Genomic DNA, 20,151 nt, shown 5'->3' on the forward strand with positions numbered 1-20,151 from the left:
TACCCCAAAGGAGGTACAGAGAAACATTTTCCCTCTTCCCACAGCTGACCATCAGCTGCCAGCAGCTTCTCTTCTTGTTCAATCGTTTGACTGGATTTGCCTTGGCTGGACTCAACCCCATTCCCATCAGTGCTGGGGAGGAAATCAAGGACAGTAGTAGGGTAATGGTTAAGGTGTTGCCTTATAAAAAACACAAAGCAGGGGGTGTGAGTCTCACAAGGGATAATTGGCTAGGCTTAAAAATGGCTCGCAAGGGCAGTTAGCTTAGTACTACCCTATGAACCACTCACGTCAGGATGGGTGAGCCGATATTAGCTGCTCACTCCAGCCCCCCAACATGACCCATCATGAACCCACGCAGCTAGATGAACATAGGTCATCTGAGTCAGAGTAAATGCTTTATCTCTCTGCGTCATGGATCCACCCAAAAAAACACTATTGAGGTCTCCATTAATCTACTCTCACTAAGAATGAAACACAAGTTCAATGACAAATTAACTGGCTTCAATAATTGGTTAACTTAATGATGTCATTTAAAAGGGATAGAGTTAGTGCCTGCTGAGGATCAGATGGTCAGCAGGCCCTCCTATTTTGCATTCAATGGCCTGCAGTTCTTAACTCAAGGCAGCTGCATGCTGGCCAACCCCCCCATAATGTCGTTTTAATCAAAGCTCATCTCACAGACGTGCCCAATTAGTAAATTCCAACTTGAACTATATCATCGTAGCTATGCTCAATAGAAGGTTAAACACAAAAATGGCTTCCTTTCCATCAGGAACAGCCACATTTCTGTAGTTACACTAACTTGATTCCAGTACAATGGTAGCACTCCCTTCTCCCTAGGTACAGCACCTAAAATGCATTATATCCACATGGAATTGTGGGGAGTGTATTCATATTTATTAGATACTCCATTGTCTCACATCAGCTTTTGCAAGGTTCCAGCCCAGAACTTGTTAAAGTCCTTATAAAACTCAGCAAACTCTCCTGCCATGGCACTGTAAACTATCAAACTACATTTGCCCTGCTACATTACCTAAGGCAGTTCAAAAAGCTCTCTGGTAAACCAAATATACTTATTATGGGAGGCTTTAATCACCTATCCATAAACTGGCAAACCTACAAGCTTAGCAACAAGTACACCAATGTTTCTTGATGTTAATACTAACTCATTTGACCAAACTGCTCCTTCTCCACAATGGGTGCTAATCTTCTTGATGTAGTCTTCAGTAACTGCCAACTTTATTTTACAACCCCTAATGCTATCAGCTCCTTTGTTAGATCTGACCATTTAGCAGTGATGTTCATCCTTAAATCATGCATTGACATCCAAAAACAAAATTTCTATTGTTTTTTATGATTTCTCCAAACCAACCACTTACTAATTACTAACAAGATTACTAAATATAAATTACAACATGCATCTAACAACTCAACAACTTATGCTGTATCATACTCCTCAGAAATCATCTCCCTTATGTATTGAAGAGGCCAATCCCATTTGCGATAAACATTGTGGTAAATTCAAAAAGAAACTGTACTGTGGAATTCTCATATCAATAAACTTTACAATAAAAGAAAAAAAAACATCAAAGTATTTATAAGAAATCTTCCCTTACACAACACAGAAAAGATCTAAACTTGATTAGCAAATCCCCTAAACATACAATCAGGGAGTGCAAGGTGGGTTATGAATGCATACTCTCCACCAGCTAAAGATGACCATAACACCTTCACAAGCTAGATCAAGGAACTCAGAAGTCGGACTCAGCTTTGCGTTGAATCCATTTTAATAGAAAATCTCATTTTGACCCTAAAACTATTACAAATATCCTCACAAGCAAACACACCTCTAAGTCTATGCTGATTCACAATTACCTCAATGGACTCCACATTATTTCTCATACCATACCTCCCAATAATTACTATGGGTAAGGCTCCATCAGCACTCTCCAAAAACAAAAACACTAGCTCCATGGGTCCCTCTAATATTCCATGTGGTTTGCTAGTAAGTGTTAAGATGCACTTAGCCAAATATCTCCCAAACCTTTTCAATCTGAATGTCTCCGCAAGTTATCTTCTGGATCACAGAGGATAATCATATTACTACCACCTCGGAAAGGCATCTGCATGCCTGACCCATGTAACTAAAGACCTATTAATCTTGCCAGAATGGTTTGCAAAGTTATAGAATGTATTTTGCCATTCTAGTTAACAATAAAATATGACAACTTCAAACCTTTGACTCAAACAGTTATGTATTTGTAAAAGGGAAGTCTTCTTTCCTCAGCCTGGTCAATTTCTTTGACAGGATCACTGGAGTATAATACGAGAGTCTGACTGATCATAATACTATCCAGCAGAAATATGATTCTGCACTACTGTCCTTGATTTCCTCCCCAAGGTCCTCTGTATCATACCCCATGCAGTCATCATAGATACACTGTCCCACTTGAAAATTAACCCATAAGTTGTCTGCTGGATAGCTGCAGGCTCAGTGATAGAACCCTCATTGTGAAGGTAGGTGGCACTTTTTCTAGTTTGAAAAATGTCATCACTGGTGTTTCCTTGGAATATATCCTGAGGATCTACTCTTTAGCTGTTGGTTTCAGAAGAGCTATCAGCAAAGAAGGACTATGGCTATCAAAATCTGAGGATGACTGCAAATTGAGTGCAGTTATCCAATTCTGTTCTGACACCTGGACTGTCCAGCAAGGTCATGGATCATACCAATGTCTACTGTGTCAGACACAGGCTAAGCCTAAATGCCAAAAATGTGGAAAACTTCCCTTTAATAGCATCACTAGCCTCATCCTTTACCTCATCATTGATACTTCCTTCAAAACAGACAACTATCAGGGACATGTTTACTTATGTTGATAATGAAGTTTCTTTTGACCACCATATTCTCAGTTATGGTTTGAAAATTGCCATTCTCCAAGTGGCTTATCACTCAAGCTTTTTAATCCAGGTCCAGAGATGTCTTTATGCCACCACATTTTTTTCTAACTAAACCAATCATTGAATTCAATACCCCCTTTATGCTGTACGAGTTTAAGTACATTGACCAACCTGAAGGACACCAAAGACTCTTAACAAAAAAAGAATCTCTGGACTTGGTAACCTAAGCTATCCCAATGGATTAAGACCTGTTTATCTTTACTCCATCTCTTATAGGCTGCTAAAAGAAGACTTCTGTTTAGCTTTTAATACATTGAAAACTCTTGTTTTGTTCAACCACCTTCACAGTCATAAAACCAGCAATTGCCAGTTCTAAACATCTCAAGCTTCATTTTAGAATTAACAACTTTTTGGGTGCAGTGTGTTTTTAACACAATGAATTCCATATCTTTAGAATAGACACCCTTTACACTGCAGACAGACTAGCTCCTTATCAACTTCCAAAATTATCCTAGATGATTAGATGAAAAAACATAAATTTATTCCAGGAGTTTGTTGGAATGATCTCTTGATGAACGGCAACTAGTATATTTACAAAACTAACCAAAAGAAGAAAACCAGCAAGGAAGAGAGGAAAAATAAACCATAAAGGTTCAAAATGACACATTGTCTTGGTTATTGTCCTTCCGTGTAATAAGTATATTGTCCAACTACTGGTAAGACTACCTGAATAGTATTTCACAATATTATGTATTTACAGGTAACACCAATGACAACTCCATTGATTATATGGACATTACACTAGCTAAGGACAGTGTGAGAAAAAAGTTTACCACAACAGTTTATAGGAAAGAAACATTTTCAAACAACTATTTAGACTTCCATAGTCACCATCCTAGTCACACTAAAAGGAACATACTTAAAGGACAGCTGGTTAGGGCCACCCGTATGTGTTCAGAAATCAAAGTGTTTGAATTGAAGTAAACAAAATAAGTTGTATGTTTCTATAAAGAGGATACCCCAAAAATTAGTGAAAGATTTGTGTGGACAGATAAAAACAGGATGGGGGAACAGGTTCAAACCCCTGTTGGGTAGCTCCAATAGACTGGAGAATGGGAAGGATACCCCAGGAAACAGTACAGACTTTAACAGGGGGATGATGATACCCTATACTTCTAATAGTAATAATATCAAGGACATTATTCTGAAAAACTGGGTGATATTTAAAGGGTATTCTGAGATTTTGAACTTTGTAGGTAACAAACCACATTTTATTTATAAAGCAGGGAGAAATTGTAAATTTGTTTTCAAACAACATATAGGTAGTTGCATCGCAGTCAAGGGCACCACAAGTTGTGGTACCTGTAGACAGTGTGAGCATATTTGGAAAGGAAGGACTATTACCCTTTTAGGTATATCATTTGTGGTTAATCTATATAGGGGAAAGTGCAATACCAAGGGATGAGTTTATATAGCGGTCTGTGAAGGATGTGGGCAGTATTATTTAAGTAAAACGGAGAGACGACTAAAGAAGAGAATAAATTAACATTTGTATGCAATACAGTAGGCAAATACCAGCAATGCACTGTTTAGACATACCATTGAATGCCCCAACTATACTGGATTTAAATTTGGAATTTTATAGGTTTTACCTGTTGACCATAGATGGGGATGGTGGGAAGTATTGTTAGAAATAAAAGAATTCCAATGGCAAGTGAGATTAAATGCTGCCCACCCCCCAGGTTTAAATGAGAACATTTCCATACTCCCTATTCTAAAGAAGAGAGCATTAGAATTGTGATTTCTCAAGTTGTTAGTTAGAAGAGGCGTTAGGGGCTAATGAAGTATTCATTCAAGAAGTAAGGGTGTGGTATATTTCTCTACCATTTTTTGATTCCCTGACATGGTTTTAAATTTATTGTTTCTGCTTGAAACTGAGCCTTATATGCTCATATCTAAATTTTTAGCAGTCACATACAAGTATGAACTTTTATTAATGGTACATGTTTAAACCATGTATTTTAGAATGTATTCAGTATTCAAATTAACATACATTTTTATTTTCAGTATGTATGTATACATAATTCTATTGGCATGAGATGCAGAAACTGTAATGGGTATAAAAAAGTAACATGACAATCTTATTTTTTATAGCAGCATATACCTTTAAAAATTGAAGAGTTGACAATATTACTTAATTGGGTAGGGTTTATAGGGAAGTTGTATTTATACTATGTTTGTTCTGATGAAGTCCCAGTATTAAGTGTAGCGGGACAAAAGCGCTTGATGGAGTGGATTACAATACATTTTCTTGGATTTTATGACTACGCTGCATTTTTGAAGTCACATGTGTAAAGGTCTCAAACTGAGTTTTTTTTCCTTTATATTCATAAAACTACTTGCATGCCACTACTAAACATCTCGATGTCTAAGTTTAGCATTAACCTATGAACCTAAGGATTTGATTTGGCCAGTACAGTGTTATCATCAAAAGAATCATATAGATTAAAACTCATTAGTGTTATTGCACATGAGCATGTGAAAGAATTAGCGGACAAGCCACTTAAAATATCTAGTGTATAGTGGAATGGAAATAAATATATTGTACTTTAAAAGAAGTGGCACTGGCCTGTATGCAGACGCATGCTGAAACCACATTAGCTCATGGTTAACACAATAATTCATGAGTCAGGAATATCAGGACAGTGTATTTAGACATACATTATCAGGAAGAAAAGCACTGCTATAGTGTTTCAGGGACAGCGTTTTTGTACAGATGAAAAGTTAACATTAAACAGTACCTGAAATGCAATATTTAGAAACAGAACTAATTGTTAATAATGGCACTACAAAGTGTTTTTAAACCAAGAAAGTAATGCACTCTTTTTAATACATTATTTTACTAGTACTAGTAACAATGTTGAAGTCTTGAATTCCAGAATGCTTACCTATTGCTGCCTTGACTTCAATGGCCTCAGACTCCTGTGAACAGTCACTGATACCAGCAGCATTGACTGCTCGGACCCTGAAGTTGTACTTCTGGCCTGTGAGAAGTCCATGACAGGTGAACCTTTTAACAAAATAAACTGATGTTATTAAATTAAAAATTTTAATTCTGATATTCCATTTTTAGCTAGCTAGAGATCTGCTACATTTCAAATCTGAAATCAAAATGGATAGCATAATTCTTCAGACATTGCACATAACATAATTTCTGTGTAAATTTGAGATTGTGTATATTTTACTTTTGACAAAGCAGAAATTTCAGACATATTTTAAATTCTGCATAAAAATGTTCTCAGAACAGTTTTGTAAATTCATCTTCTGTTTGGATTTCTGTTAGAGTAAGAGAAAATATTCTCATACCATATTTCTTACCTCTTAAACTCTTATCACAACATTTCTAGACAAAGCCAAAAATAATTGTTGAGACAAAGGCCCAAAATCAGGGAGAATCTTTAAATATTGCTCTTACAAACTTAGAAAGATGTTAGAATAACACATTTTGCACTAGCATGTGTTTTTTCTGAAGGATATGAATATAACTCAGTTGTCTTTCATTATATTGTGACTTCAATTCTCTATGGTTTGCCCCAAAACATACATTTTATGAGGAACTGAGCAAACATATGAAACAAAAAGCTGACCATTATAGGTTCATAGGTTTTTACTAGGCTAACGACCACAAGTGCCTTTTTAAGCCAAGCTATGCATCCCAAATCTGTGACAAGTTCTGATACCCTTGATATGTGTAACCATGGGCCTGGGAGATGAACCATTTACAGGTTACCTGTGTCCATTAGAGGCATAGGTGCCAAACCAAAGATGAATTTCCAGTTTCCCATCTAATTGTCCAAGTTGCACTTGAATTGGGTTAGGGAGGAACTCTGCTTCACATAGATGGGGAGCCTGTTTCATAGACACAGCAATTTCTGGGATACATGCCTATCTCTCCAGCAGGTCCTATTTATATCACAGGCAAGGTTTACATCTTTAGAATGGGTAATTCTGGTGCTGTTTGTTTTGTGGATATGCAGGAGGTCCATCAGAGTGGGTTTTGACAATGCCCTGTATGCCAGGCATAGATCTCCCCTCAAAAGCCTGTAAGGAGACAGAATACTGGGATAGGGCCTTGGGATGGTCTGCATAGGACATATTATTTACGCTCTGTATTATTTTAGGGCCTTGAGGTGGTCTGCATAAGACATTTTACTTACGCCCTGTATTATTTTAGTGAGGAATCTCTTTGGATGTTACAATTGTTGGATATGCTTGATTAGGTACATACCAAAGGGGGCATTGTACTCAATGATAGGTCTGATGAATGCCAAATACAGTGGAACAATGGCTTCCTTGGAATTCAATGCCATACTTTTGTTTATAGGTTGCGTAACATAGAATTTCCTCACCACTGTAGACACATGATGTTTAAAGGCTAGATTACCATATATGTGTGTCCCTAAGTACCTGACTACTGGGTCAGTTTTAAGGGGTGTGTTCTCAATATCATAGTTACCAGGGATGGATGACTTCAAAGAGGATACTATTATACATTTGTTGGCATTTAGTTTTAGTCCATGGCTCTGACACTAGTTGTTTGTGCCAGCCTCTCCTGGAGAACATTTGTGTCAGTGTGAGATTCAGTAACAGCTCCTAATTTGCAATCATCTGCAGATTTAGTCAGCCAGAGACCACTGACATTGACTTCTGAGAAGTAAATGCCAAAAAGGAGCAGTTCAAGGACTGATCCATGAGGGACTCCAGTTGTGACTGGCCTCTTTGTAGAGGTGGACTCCCCAATTCTAACTTCCTGGGTCCTGACTGTGAGCCAGTTGGCTATCCACTGGGTGACATATGGGTTTGTACCTAACCTCTTGAGTTTGTCAACAATGCCTGAGTAGGGTATTGTGTCAAATACCTTTGCCAGTTCAACATAGGCAGTGTGAATGATTCTGCCCTCATCCATTGCTTTGGTGACCTTCTTAAAGAAGTCCACCGGGCTGAGTAGGCATGATCTGACCTTGACGAATTATGCAATATTCTGCAGAGTAAAAAGGTATGCATGGCATAATTTGAATCACTACACTTTGGAGCCCTCATGTTAGAAAAGGATAAATCTGATGTCAGAAGAACTGGAATTTTGAGTCTTCAGTGCTAGTCCTCAAACTCAGAAAAAAGTAAGTGCAGTCATCAGAATATAACAGCAAAATACAGCACTCACTGTTGCATATAATATGGCTTTTTTTGCAGAAGGCTGCAGCCATATACCAGGCTACTGATATTTGTTACCCCATAGATTGCTGTATCTCAGGGAAAAGGGAATACTCTGAGGTGCAGCAATTTTGGCATTAGCCTATATATTTATCTGTAATCATACTTTAATTATGACTGTTCTGAAGATTGTGGTTACAGCTGTTGAACATACAGTGAGAACCCAGAGGATACACTTATGCATTCTCAAGGGAGATAAGTGTTTTCAACTAAAAGCAGCTTTTTATCTGTGGTGGTTCACATAATACTGGCTATAAAAAGATCACTTATACCTTAACAGAAACATATACTGAGCACAGTTCCCTCTTACTTTATCCAATTTGTAATTGTAAGATAAATACAAAATTATATTGTTTGATCATTGCATACGACTGAGTTACTCAGTCCCCTATAACAGATTTGAGACTCACAGTTCCTAATCACCCTCTCTCTCTGTGTCTCTATTTCTCTGAGTCTTTCTCTTGGTCACCTGTACTGTAGTGGATATAACAATGTACATTGGGCTTTGTGTGGTTTATGTTTTGCTGGCGTAGCAGATACCAGCGTATCAAATTCCAGTGATATCTCCTGTAATAAATTAGCACACACAAACATCCCATTAAGGTACACTTCTTAACCATGTTTTATTTGCCATGTATATCAATCCATTCTACATGACTGCACAGCTAACATAATCCTGTATTCAGATGAAAGCATCAGGCTCTAAACTGTGCTCTGACTTGATATCACCTGCCAGAGATGTACAGAGAACAGTCATTCCCTCTAAGTCTTCAGTCCATAACTCTCTAAGTCTTCAGTCCATAGCTAACATTCTATTATAAGCCTGATTCCGCAGGTAGCAATGCTCCCTTCTCTACCCAGTATCTAAATGTATGAAGTGGCAGAAATGGGCATCTTAATTTGTTTATTTATGTTTCTTAATCACAGCATATAAGATACTCTACAAAAGTAGAAAAATACATAATGACAGCAACATAAAAAAATCTATACATCTGTGTAATATATCATAATTTCCTTAGTAATGAACTTTAGTAATCACATTAACTAGCATCTCCTGACCTGTCTACTTTACAACCGCAACTGTGTATCAGAAATGACAGCACCTGACACCAAAGGCCTACAAGCTGTTTAGTTTCTTTAAATTATTAACTATAATTTCATTATCCATAACAACTGGTAACCATTGTTGTTGAAATAATTTTATAATGGTCAGTTTCTGTAGAATGAGAAATATTAGCTGAAGTTAACACCTACAAAAAAATGGAGAGAAACTTCATTGCTGCTTGCAACAGGATTAGCTATAAACATTTTATTCTCACTGGAAATTAATTTGGAACCAGTTCTACTAGATCAATACCTTTACTATTGATGACATAAAGTTATGTAGCACCTGTAGAGTCTAACCCAACCTTTATGCCACAGACCCTTGTCGGGCATGGACAATTTATTGGATATGGACTAAATTTCTTTAAATTTGTGTTTTGTCTCCTTACTTGCTGATCATCAGTCCTCATGCAGTCAGGTGTACCTAGTCATTCCCTGTCAGGGGCAGTGTGGCCATTGCTTTGGTTGAGAGACAACTGGGGAGAGCTGTCCATACAAGAAAGCATGAAGTTTGCTTTATCCTTGCTGTCCATGAACAAACAGTTTTCATTGCAGCCTACAGCCCACCCAGTGATTTACCAATTCCATGTCAGAGATCAACCCAACCAGTGGCCTGTGGTCCTGCTATCAACCCACACTTGCAGCCTTAAAACCCAATGAATGTTTCATCCCTCCCTGCTACTGCCACTCTACCAATATGGGCCCATAAGAAAGCCCTCATTAATACAGACAGATGGGGATTTTATTTCTTATTAAGCCATAACCCCTCATCTTGTTGGCTGAAGGCAAAAGCTTCATCACTGTGGGTGAATTCTTCTTCTCCCTGATGCACATGTGTGCTACCACCCATATGTCAATGAAAGCTACCATCATTGTCTTGAAAGTGCCAAACCCATGGCTTCTGGTTTAATGGTTTCATCACTGCGCAAGCCTTTGCTTGCATAGTGGCAAGCAGACAATTGGAATGGTCTCTCCTTCTCCCCAGGATGGGGGGGGGGTGAGGTCCAACATTTCCCACTCATTCCCATCTCTCATTGCCCAACGCACCCAGTGCTTGAGGCACTGTTTGAGTTCTCTAAGTCACAGTTAGGTCAAGGTATACTGTGGACTGAACTTTGTCTCATTAATAAGGCTCTTAGGAATTACATTCAACCATGCTTTCCCCCTTTTGTTTGATCCTCCGTCTGCTCCTCACAACTTCACAAACATTATTTCGACTAAATTTTTTTTTTCTGTATCTCAGTACCATTCCTGTCCATTCTGCCTGTAAGATATTGAGTTGTTTTTCTTTAAAAGGTGGGAGGTAATTCCTCCTGGTTTCAACATTCTAAGACAGGACCGCCTAAAGCGTAAGGGAGGAGGAGTAGCACTCCTTTACAAAAATGGACTCCAGATCTCCTCTATTAATGACATCCCACCCTTGCAAAATAAAGCTGAAATCCTTATCTCTAAACTGCAGATTAACCCTAAAAAATCCATCTATATAATTTGTCTCTATTTACCCCCTGGTAAAAACAGCATTATTATTGAAGAAATCCTCGGATGGGTGTCTACAAACTACCCACAAGAAACAATAGTAGTAGGTGACTTCAATTATGACTGGAAAACCATTAATACCATCAACCCCTCCACACACATTAATCTTCATGGTTTTACCCAAACTATAAACCAAACGACCAGAATTAACAAACCTAATAACAAAGAAAGTACCTTAGACTGGATACTCACAAATAAAGACTCAACCACTTACAAAGTGGGTACCTTACCAGATGATCTTAGTGATCACATGCTCACCTACATAATAAGACAAAAAAATGATATCTTTATCACCCCAACATATAGAACAATTCGGTCTAAGAAACAATTCAACTCCGAACTCTTCCAGAATGAACTTAGAGCTTGTGATTGGAAACCTGTTAAAAACCTTCCACTCAATGAAGCTGTGACATATTTTAACTCACAATTTCTTGCCATCCTAGATAGGCATGCGCCCCAACGATCTATAAGAATGAAATTCAAACCAGCCCCATGGCTAACACTTGAAACTAAGAATAAAATACTACAAAGAAATAAGGCTTGGCATAACTGGAGAACTAACAAAACCTCTCCTGATAGACAAATCTTTAGACAATTAAGAAATATGACGAAAAGGTCTATACTATCTGACAAAAAGAACTACTATAGCAAGCTTCAACAAACTCACCAAAAGCAACCTCAGAAATTCTGGGCAAGCATCAATAGTCTCCTTAAACCTGGTCACTGTAGTACACCATCTCCTCATGATGCTGACCAAAACACCCCACTCCAAACTGCGAATAATTTCAACACTTACTTTACAGAGACCATCCAGTCCTTGGCTAGCCAGCTTTCTTCTGATAATATGAACCTAACTTCCCATAGTTCCATAACCCTACCAACTTTCACATTCCACCCCATCTCTACTAACTCTATCTATAAAATCCTCATAAAGCTTAAACCTTCTTCCCCCTCAGCAGACCAACTACCTGCTGAGTACCTGCAAATAGCAGCAAATTCCATTGCCTTTCCCATATCCATCCTGCTAAATAGAACCATTAATGAAGGTATCATCCCAGATATTTGGAAGGTCTCCCATATCATCCCACTTCATAAAGGTGGAAAATCCACTGATTATTCCAACTACAGACCAATAGCTCTTCTTTCACCCTTAGCTAAAGTCATGGAAAAATGTATTCACCATCAGTTACTTAACCACTTAATGAAACACAATATTTTGGCTACTTGCCAACATGGCTTTAGGCCATTTCACAGCACCACCACCGCCCTTCTATCCTTCACTGATACCATCAATAAAAACCGTAATAACAGCATCCTCTCTTCTGCTCTCTTCATTGACTTGTCAAAGGCTTTTGATATGGTCAACCATCCCCTACTGATAAATACCCTAGAACTTCTGGCCCTCGACCCCCCAGCTATTCAATGGTTCAAATCTTACCTTAACAATAGGCAACAAGCAGTTGTCTGGCAAAATAAACTATCATCCCTTCTACCAGTCTCCATAGGAGTCCCCCAGGGCTCAATTCTAGGACCTCTTCTTTTTCTCTCTTTATCAACGACCTTCACATTGCAGTCCCTGAGGCCACCTGTATTCAATATGCCGACGATTCAACACTTATATGCTCCGCTAACTCCACCTCAGACCTCCACTACATAACCCAAAAGGTATTTAAAATGGTTGAAGAATGGTTCCTAAAACGTTGCCTTCTTCTCAATGCCAAAAAAACCAAGCTGCTACTATTTCCACCTACCAATAGGTCCCCACCTCTTGATCTCTCTATTGTATCTAGCAAAGGCACCCTGATAACACCTGAACAATCTACCAAACTGCTAGGAGTGACTATCGACAACAACCTCTCCTATGATATTCACATTAACAACACCATACAAGCAGTGAACAGAAAAACTGGTTCCTTATACAGAATCAAACCTTTCCTTACTCCTCAAGCCAGAACCACCATTGCCCACTCTCACTTAATCTCTACACTTCTCTATGCTTCATCTATTTATACTAATTTAAAAAGAACAAACCTCCAAAAAATTTCTCATGCCTATAACAATATCGCCAGGTTTGCTACCAGCAACCCATACAAAACACACCATTGTCTTAATCTTAAGCAACTCAACTGGCTTGAATTACCTAACTTACTAACATTTTCTCAACTCATCATTGCTCATAAAATCTTTTATCAACCTAAAATACTCCGATTCTCACTAACCTTATCACCCCATACACAAATCTAACTTCACTTGGTTCCTCTGCTAGATTACTTGTCTGTACTATGAAGTCTAATAACTTGTCAGGTGATAGCATTTTCTCAAATACTGTTGGTAAACAATGGAACCTCCTACCAACAGACCTAACTCAAATACCATCCCTTTCTCTCTTTAAACTAAGACTCAAACTTCACCTAAAATCTCACTGGATATGCCCCTGCACAAACCCTGACTAACTGCCTCCTCCTTCACTTCTATCTTCCTACTCCCTAGGGTCCACTTTGACCCTTTACCCCACTAATTATGATTACTGATCTCATTTCCTTGCTCTAGGACTTCTCCTCTCTTCTACCTACTTCCTCTTCAACATTCCTATTTCTCTCCTGTTTACAAAGGTTTGCATAGAATTTTAATATTTTTTTCCCTCCATACTCTGTTTTTCAATGTTTAAAATTGCTAATGTAATTTCCAATATTAATCTTTATTTTGTATAAATGTTTTTCTGGAGCTTTTCTCCTCGGGCCTCTACTGAAAATGGACATGTATCCAGTTAGACTAGCCCGGTCAACAAATGTAAAATAAATAAAATAAATAAAGTGGAGGCATGTCATGGGTCTGCCATATGTGGAGGACTTGCAGTAACGATCTTGAATTGATTACCTTTGACTTCTTCCCTTCAGGTCTTTCTGAACAACTTTATCATGGTGTATTTGCTTTGGTCGGCAGATGAAGTACAGGGTTCTTTGTTTGAATGTCTGGTTTATCAAATAGATGTTTTGCTGTAACAGGTAAGTGGGATGCATATTAGGTGTGTGTGTGTGTGTGTGTGTGTGTGTGTGTGTGTGTGTGTGTGTGTGTGTGTGTGTCTGTCTGTGTGAGTGTCTGTGTGTACATTTGGAGTGTCTAAGCTGTCTAAGCTGTCTTGTGTTGTGGTAGTGTTATAGGAAAGGCTTTTTTTAAGTTAAGATGCAAGTTAGGGTTGGGTTAGCATGTATTACTAAGGCAGAAAGGGAGGTGGGGGTGGGGTGAAGTTTTAAGTACATCCATTGTTATACAGTAATATGCGGAAGGTAATTTGTTTATCATATCTCAACAATGTAAGTACACAAGGTATATCATTGATCATATTTTAACAGTAAAAATGCCAAAATGACTTTTGACTTTTGAATTTTACATAAAGTCTCATACCCTAATATTTTCACATTTTTTATTTTGCTCTCACCTCAGCCTCATAGTCCAGTTCTTAAATAACGTGTTCCTACCTACAGCTGTACGCCTAAAGTATCTTATATTTCTACATCCTCTGCTGTCCACCCTTACACTTTTCTCTACTCATACTGTCACATATCACCCTTGTCTGACAGCCTCTCTCACCAGCTGGCTAAAGTCTAACATCCATTGATAAGGTCAGTATAGTTTGTTCCCCAATGTCTGAGTGCTGCAACATGACTGTTTTTGGATTGATTTTTTTTTTTATCTTACATGCCTGGATTCTTCTACTGTCTTTCTGATTGGTTAATATGTATTATACCATGATCCCCCCAAAACGTGCACGCTGATTGGCCAGCGTGCCCGTTGTAAATCGAGTTATACTAATGGAAAAAGGTCCGGTCACCCGGACTTTTTTCCATTAGTATAACTCGTTTTTTTTAAACACTGTCTCACTATGTTAAATGGGTTTAACATAGCGAGACAGCTTTAAAATAAGCAACGGAGATCTCCGTTGCTTATTTTAAAGCTGCCTCGCATGTTAAACCCATTAAACATATAGAGGCAGTGTTTAAAGCAACGGAGAAAGCAAGATCTCCGTTGCTTTTTAGTCTCGCTATGTTAAATGAGTTTAACATGCGAGACAGTTAAAATAAGCAGCGGAGATGTCCGTTGCTTATTTTAACTGTCTCGCTATGTTAAACTCATTTAACATAGCGAGATAAAAAAGCAACGGAGATCTTGCTTTCTCCGTTGCTTTTGCTCAACTCTGATGTACTGCGCGGCGCCAGTACATCAGAACCGCGGATGCCAGACATCTGCGGAAGGGCAGTAAACAGGCATTATACTATGCCATTATTTAAGAAAAGTAATAGTTTCTTTTCTTAAATAATGTCATGGTATAATAGCAATAACCCACTTCTGGGTGTGGGTAATGGTAAATTTACCACGGTTGGCTTTGTTTGGTCCTCGGGCCGCCTCGGGACCAAACCACGCCAACCGTGGGTAAATTTAGCATTACCCACACCCAGGCGTGGGTTATTGCTATAATATTAGATCTAAGGACTTATCAAGTACAAACTCATCACACCTAGTAACTGTCAAACCAATTCACACACATACTCTATAACTGAAATAAAAATACTCCAGGTCACACAACTTAGGGAAAATGTGAGAAATGCTATTATATTGTACAACACCATTTCAATAGTTTTACACACTGTAACTCATTAGACTACCACAATAATGAACCTGTGCACCTGATCATAATTATTTTCATTGGCAAAAATCCTTGCAGATGAGATGTACAGAAGAAAGAAAGAACGAAAGAAAACTAGCAGAATTAATAAAGCACTATTGTTTTCAATAAGTCAGTCCCTTACTGCATTATTTCCTTCTTTACATTGTTGTTCATCATTCCAGAAGAGTAAAGGAAGAGCTTATCAGAAACCTTTATTCTGATTGGCCATCTGCTTAGTAGACTGGCATTACCATAAGGTAAGCAATTAAAGGCTTACTCAAGCACAGTCAAGAGTCTGAAATGGCAATAATCATATTTATAGACAAAACTGTCTCAAGGAGTAACACTTTCAAGCCAACCTTATAGGTGAATTCGATAACAGGGTTTTATATAGGAACATTATATAGACTGTAATATCCTATAGCTGAGATATGAAGGCTGTTCACTCTTAAAATATCTTCTGACGTGTACCTGAAAATGAGATTGTTACTGCCAAGCATCAGAGAGGAGCACATGCTGCTTGGCTTTTTCATTGACATTAGAGGTAAAGTAGGGTGAGGTACTGACTAAATCAGTTATAATAACAGACACAACTATGTGGGCTTGGAAGTGGACTTGGAGACAGAGAGTATAACAACCTGAATATGATTCATTAGTGTATTGTGCAGTCTGGGTGGGCACGGTGGTGCAGTGGTTAGTGTTGCCACTTCACAGCAAGAGGTTCTCCGGTTCGATCCTTGGCTGGGGTGCCTTCTGTGCAGACTCTGCATGTCCTCCCTGTGGTCGCTTGGGTTTCCTCCGAGTGCTCTGTTTTCCTCCCACATCCCAAAGACATGCTGGACTGGACATTCTAAATTGGCCCTAGGCGTGAGTGCGTGTGTGTGCTTTCTGTGGAAGGTTGGGCACTGGGCTGCCAACTTGACACCGTAAAACTCCGCTGCCAATCATGAGCGGGCAAGGTGATCCACTGTGGTGACCCCTAACCGGGAAAAGCCGAAAGAAGAAGAAGTGTGTTGTGCAGTCTAGATCATTAAAATGCAACAGATAATGTCAGGCTGGGACACTGAAGAAGCAGTTATCAGCTATGGAGAGAAACAAAGATTGCTAGTGCTTAAAACATGGTAAAGTACCATTCAACAGGTGCTGTACCCTGCAGCAAATAATGTGCTTATGCTAATACAATATGTTATGGGCACACACCTTCTACAAATCCAAAGATAGTGAGATACATTTATTTATTTATTTGCTTTTTTGGTTGTTGGAGGATTTGTCCCATTAGGCCTATTACCTGTTTTGCAGAGATATTTGAGGAGGTATTTAAACAGATTGGGCATAATTTTACCAGGGCACTAAATAAATGCCAATATTCCCGCATTCTTTTGTTGAACTTTTTATGGGTCTTGGTCCATAGAACATTTCCTGTGTTGGAGCAGTTTGAAGATGAGTTTTGGCTAAGCAGTGGAGCATGGAGGAGGAGACATGGCCTCATGTTTACAGTGCTAAAGAAAGGTTTTGTGAGGGGATTTTGGAAAATAATTTATGTCTTAAAGGATTAGACAATGTTGATAAACATAATTTATTTCAGGGGTTTTATGAGATAAAGGTTAGTCTGAAAAAAATGGAATGGATTGGTAATGCATCTTTACTGCAGAAAATCTGGGCCAGATTTCTATAATAAAACCAAAGGACAAGAAAAAGAAAAAGCATGCTATTCATTACAAGTAAATAAAGCTGCAAGTCTTATTAGTTTTGTTTTAAATGGCATCAATGTTTCTTTTTAGATAGTTTTCTCTTTGGAAATGTAATGATTTTAGCTGCCTTTAATTAAAAGCTTTGCTCTTTTCGGTAACTGCAGTAGATCTTTCAGTTGCATTCAATTACTGAATGACAGTGAAACAGGAGTGTTCTGTGGCATTACCTAGCAGAATGTATTATGAGAATATATGCTACTCAAACAATAATGCCCAATAGAGTGTTTGTTACTATGTAAATAACACATGCCTATGGTGTTTGAGGCCTGATGCCCCAGGAGGAGTGCAGCTAGACCCCTGGAAGGGCGTTATTTACCAAGAAACACACACCCTAGAGGGTATTATAGTGCTTAGGGAATGGGCTGTCTGTAAATTTTTTTTTTTTTATCTTATTTTTTTTAATATATTTTTTATGTAAAATAGCTCCTCCACCTAATGTTTCAAACTTTCTGTAATACGTATATGTAAATGGTGTTGGAGGAAGTATTTTATATTTAAAATATAGGATTTTTAAAGAATGTCCAGATTTTCAGCTATTTTCTTTTGGTCTTTTACTCATAAAATTTGTGATTTGCTGGCAAATCATTGGGGAATGAGGTTTCTAAATAAGGACATGCATTTGAGTTCCAGACTTTATTTCCTACAGAAAATGCAAGCTAATGCAAATTCTTTTACTTTAGCAACTTTCTAATTTTATAAAGAAATGTTAAAATGTATTCTATTTTTCAGCCATTGTCCCCGTTTATTTTAGGCTTTACCCACATTTTTCTTGAAATAAGAGGTTCAAAGATATGCAAACCTCTTATTTTAAATGCCGCTGCCACTACTCAATCCATCTCTCTCTTTCAAACACACACACCCACACACACACTTCTGCTTTTATGCATGCAAGCATGCATACACTCACATATGCAGACAGAAACATGAACACACATAGACACATATACACAGAGAGACAAACACACTTTTCTTTCTTTTTTATTTACTTTTTCTAAATTTTACACTTGCTAAACAGCAAAAGTGTAGATTAAAATAATGGCTCGATCACTCTCACACTCAGTTTCATGCACACATACACTAAATATACAAATACTGCACGCGTGCACGCACACACACACACACACACACACACACACACACACACACACACACACACACACACACACTTTTCTAATTTTCTTACATTTTCTGTATGTTTTAATTTTACACTTGCTAAACAACAAAAGTGTGCTTAGTGAGTTCTGTACATTAACACCCTGCTGGAGAGCGTTTGTTCTCAAGTCAGAATCTAATGTATGGATTGTTCATTCTCTAATGCAACACAAAATACACTGTTCTCCAATCTTATACTAGTATACACTGTAGATCAGGCATCTGATATATTTTACACTGTGTAGTGCAATATTAATAATAATTGATATTAATAATGCAGTACTATAAACATACAATTCATGCCATTTCTGCAAACAACTGCAGCTATTCCAACTTCAGTAATTTTAATGACACTTTGTATTGATTCTGTAATGCTTTCTTTAATACATACATCTGGTGCCCATATTTATTGGGTTTTACAGCATGACAGACCTTTACTTGTTCCTTAATATCTAATTTTAAATGGGTGGATATAGAAAGTACAGTTGTGTACACTTACCATAAATGTAGATGTTCGAGTGTATTCACTGTTGCAGTCATTACATTTGGGTAATCTGCTGGCAGGTTGCCCTCAGTCAGCCTGATTAACAAAGTCTTGGGTGCTGCGTCGGTTGCTGTCCCTACTTCCATGACGTCAGGTCGTCAGGGGTATAAAACATGCAGCCAACACCATTACATCAGTTTTTCTTGCCCTAGATGTCAGGTGCCCCCCAAAAGGGGAACAAAATATATATAAATAATTTAAAACACAAAAATATACCTCCAAACAAAAGTAAATACACCAAAAAGGCTTTTAAGTGTAGTAAAAGAAAGGGATGGCATAGTAAGAGAAAAAAACAGGGGGCTGGAGGGAGGGTAACCAGGACTGCAACAGTGAATACACTCAAACGTCTACATTTATGGTAAGTGTACACAACTGTACTATGTTCTTCATGTTTCACTGTTGCAGTCATTACATTTGGGGAGATTCCCAAAGCTAAGGTTGGGAGGATGGATTTATAGAACATTAGGACCGGTTATAAGGCCCTGCAAAACAGCAGTGGTAAAGCCAGCTCTGGATTTAGAGAAAATTGGTAAATGATAGTGCTTGGTGAAAGTATGAACTGAACTCCAGGTAGCAGCTTCTAGAATATCCCTGGTAGGAACATCTCTGAGAAAGGCTGCAGAAGTAGAAGCAGCCCTGGTGGAATGGGTTCTGATCCCCAGGGGGATAGGTTTTCCATGGTGCTTATAGCAGAAATTAATACAATGGCGTATCCATTTGGAAATGGTTTGCTTTGAAATAGCCTTTCCGTCTGCCCCTCCAGCAAATGCTACCAGCGGTTGTTCAGATCTTCTTCAAGATTTAGTCCTGTCCAAGTAAAATCTAAGTTGTCTGTGTACATCCAATGAATGCAGAATTTGCTCCCCCTTGTTCTGTGGATTGGGAAAGAAAGTTGGCAAATGAATGGACTGATTAAGAGCCACACTGGATACCACCTTGGGCATGAAGGATGGATTGGTCCTGAGTGACACCCTGTCTGCATGAAAGATGATGAAGGGCTCCACTGCCATAAGGGCCTGTAATTCAGAAATCCTTCTAGCCAAAGTGATTGCTAAAAGGAAGGCTGTTTTCCAGGAAAGAAATTTTAGGTCTGCAGTAGCAGCTGGCTCGAAAGGAGGTAGAGTGAGTTTCTCCAATACAAAATTAAGGTCCCAGGCAGGGGTTGGAGCTCTCCTGGGTGGTCTCAAGTCTTTGGCCCCTCTGAGATACTGCTTTAGCAGAGGATG

The 20,151-nt window shown here is 38.4% G+C and overlaps 1 protein-coding gene across 2 annotated transcripts in view; it reads right to left on the bottom strand.

Annotated features, from left to right (window-relative positions):
• MYOM1 (myomesin 1) overlaps positions 1–20,151 on the bottom strand; it is an 848,953-nt gene that overhangs the window by 250,565 nt on the left and 578,237 nt on the right. For both annotated transcript variants that reach the window (XM_044065566.1, XM_044065567.1), the window contains exon 17: positions 5,850–5,971. In XM_044065566.1, the coding sequence (XP_043921501.1) occupies positions 5,850–5,971 (122 nt within the window). The remainder of the gene's footprint in view (positions 1–5,849; positions 5,972–20,151) is intronic.

The sequence above is a fragment of the Protopterus annectens genome, chromosome 3.part0 (assembly GCF_019279795.1).
Source record: "Protopterus annectens isolate FY-2018-M chromosome 3.part0, PAN1.0, whole genome shotgun sequence".
In the NCBI taxonomy this organism is placed as follows: Eukaryota; Metazoa; Chordata; order Ceratodontiformes; family Protopteridae; genus Protopterus; species Protopterus annectens.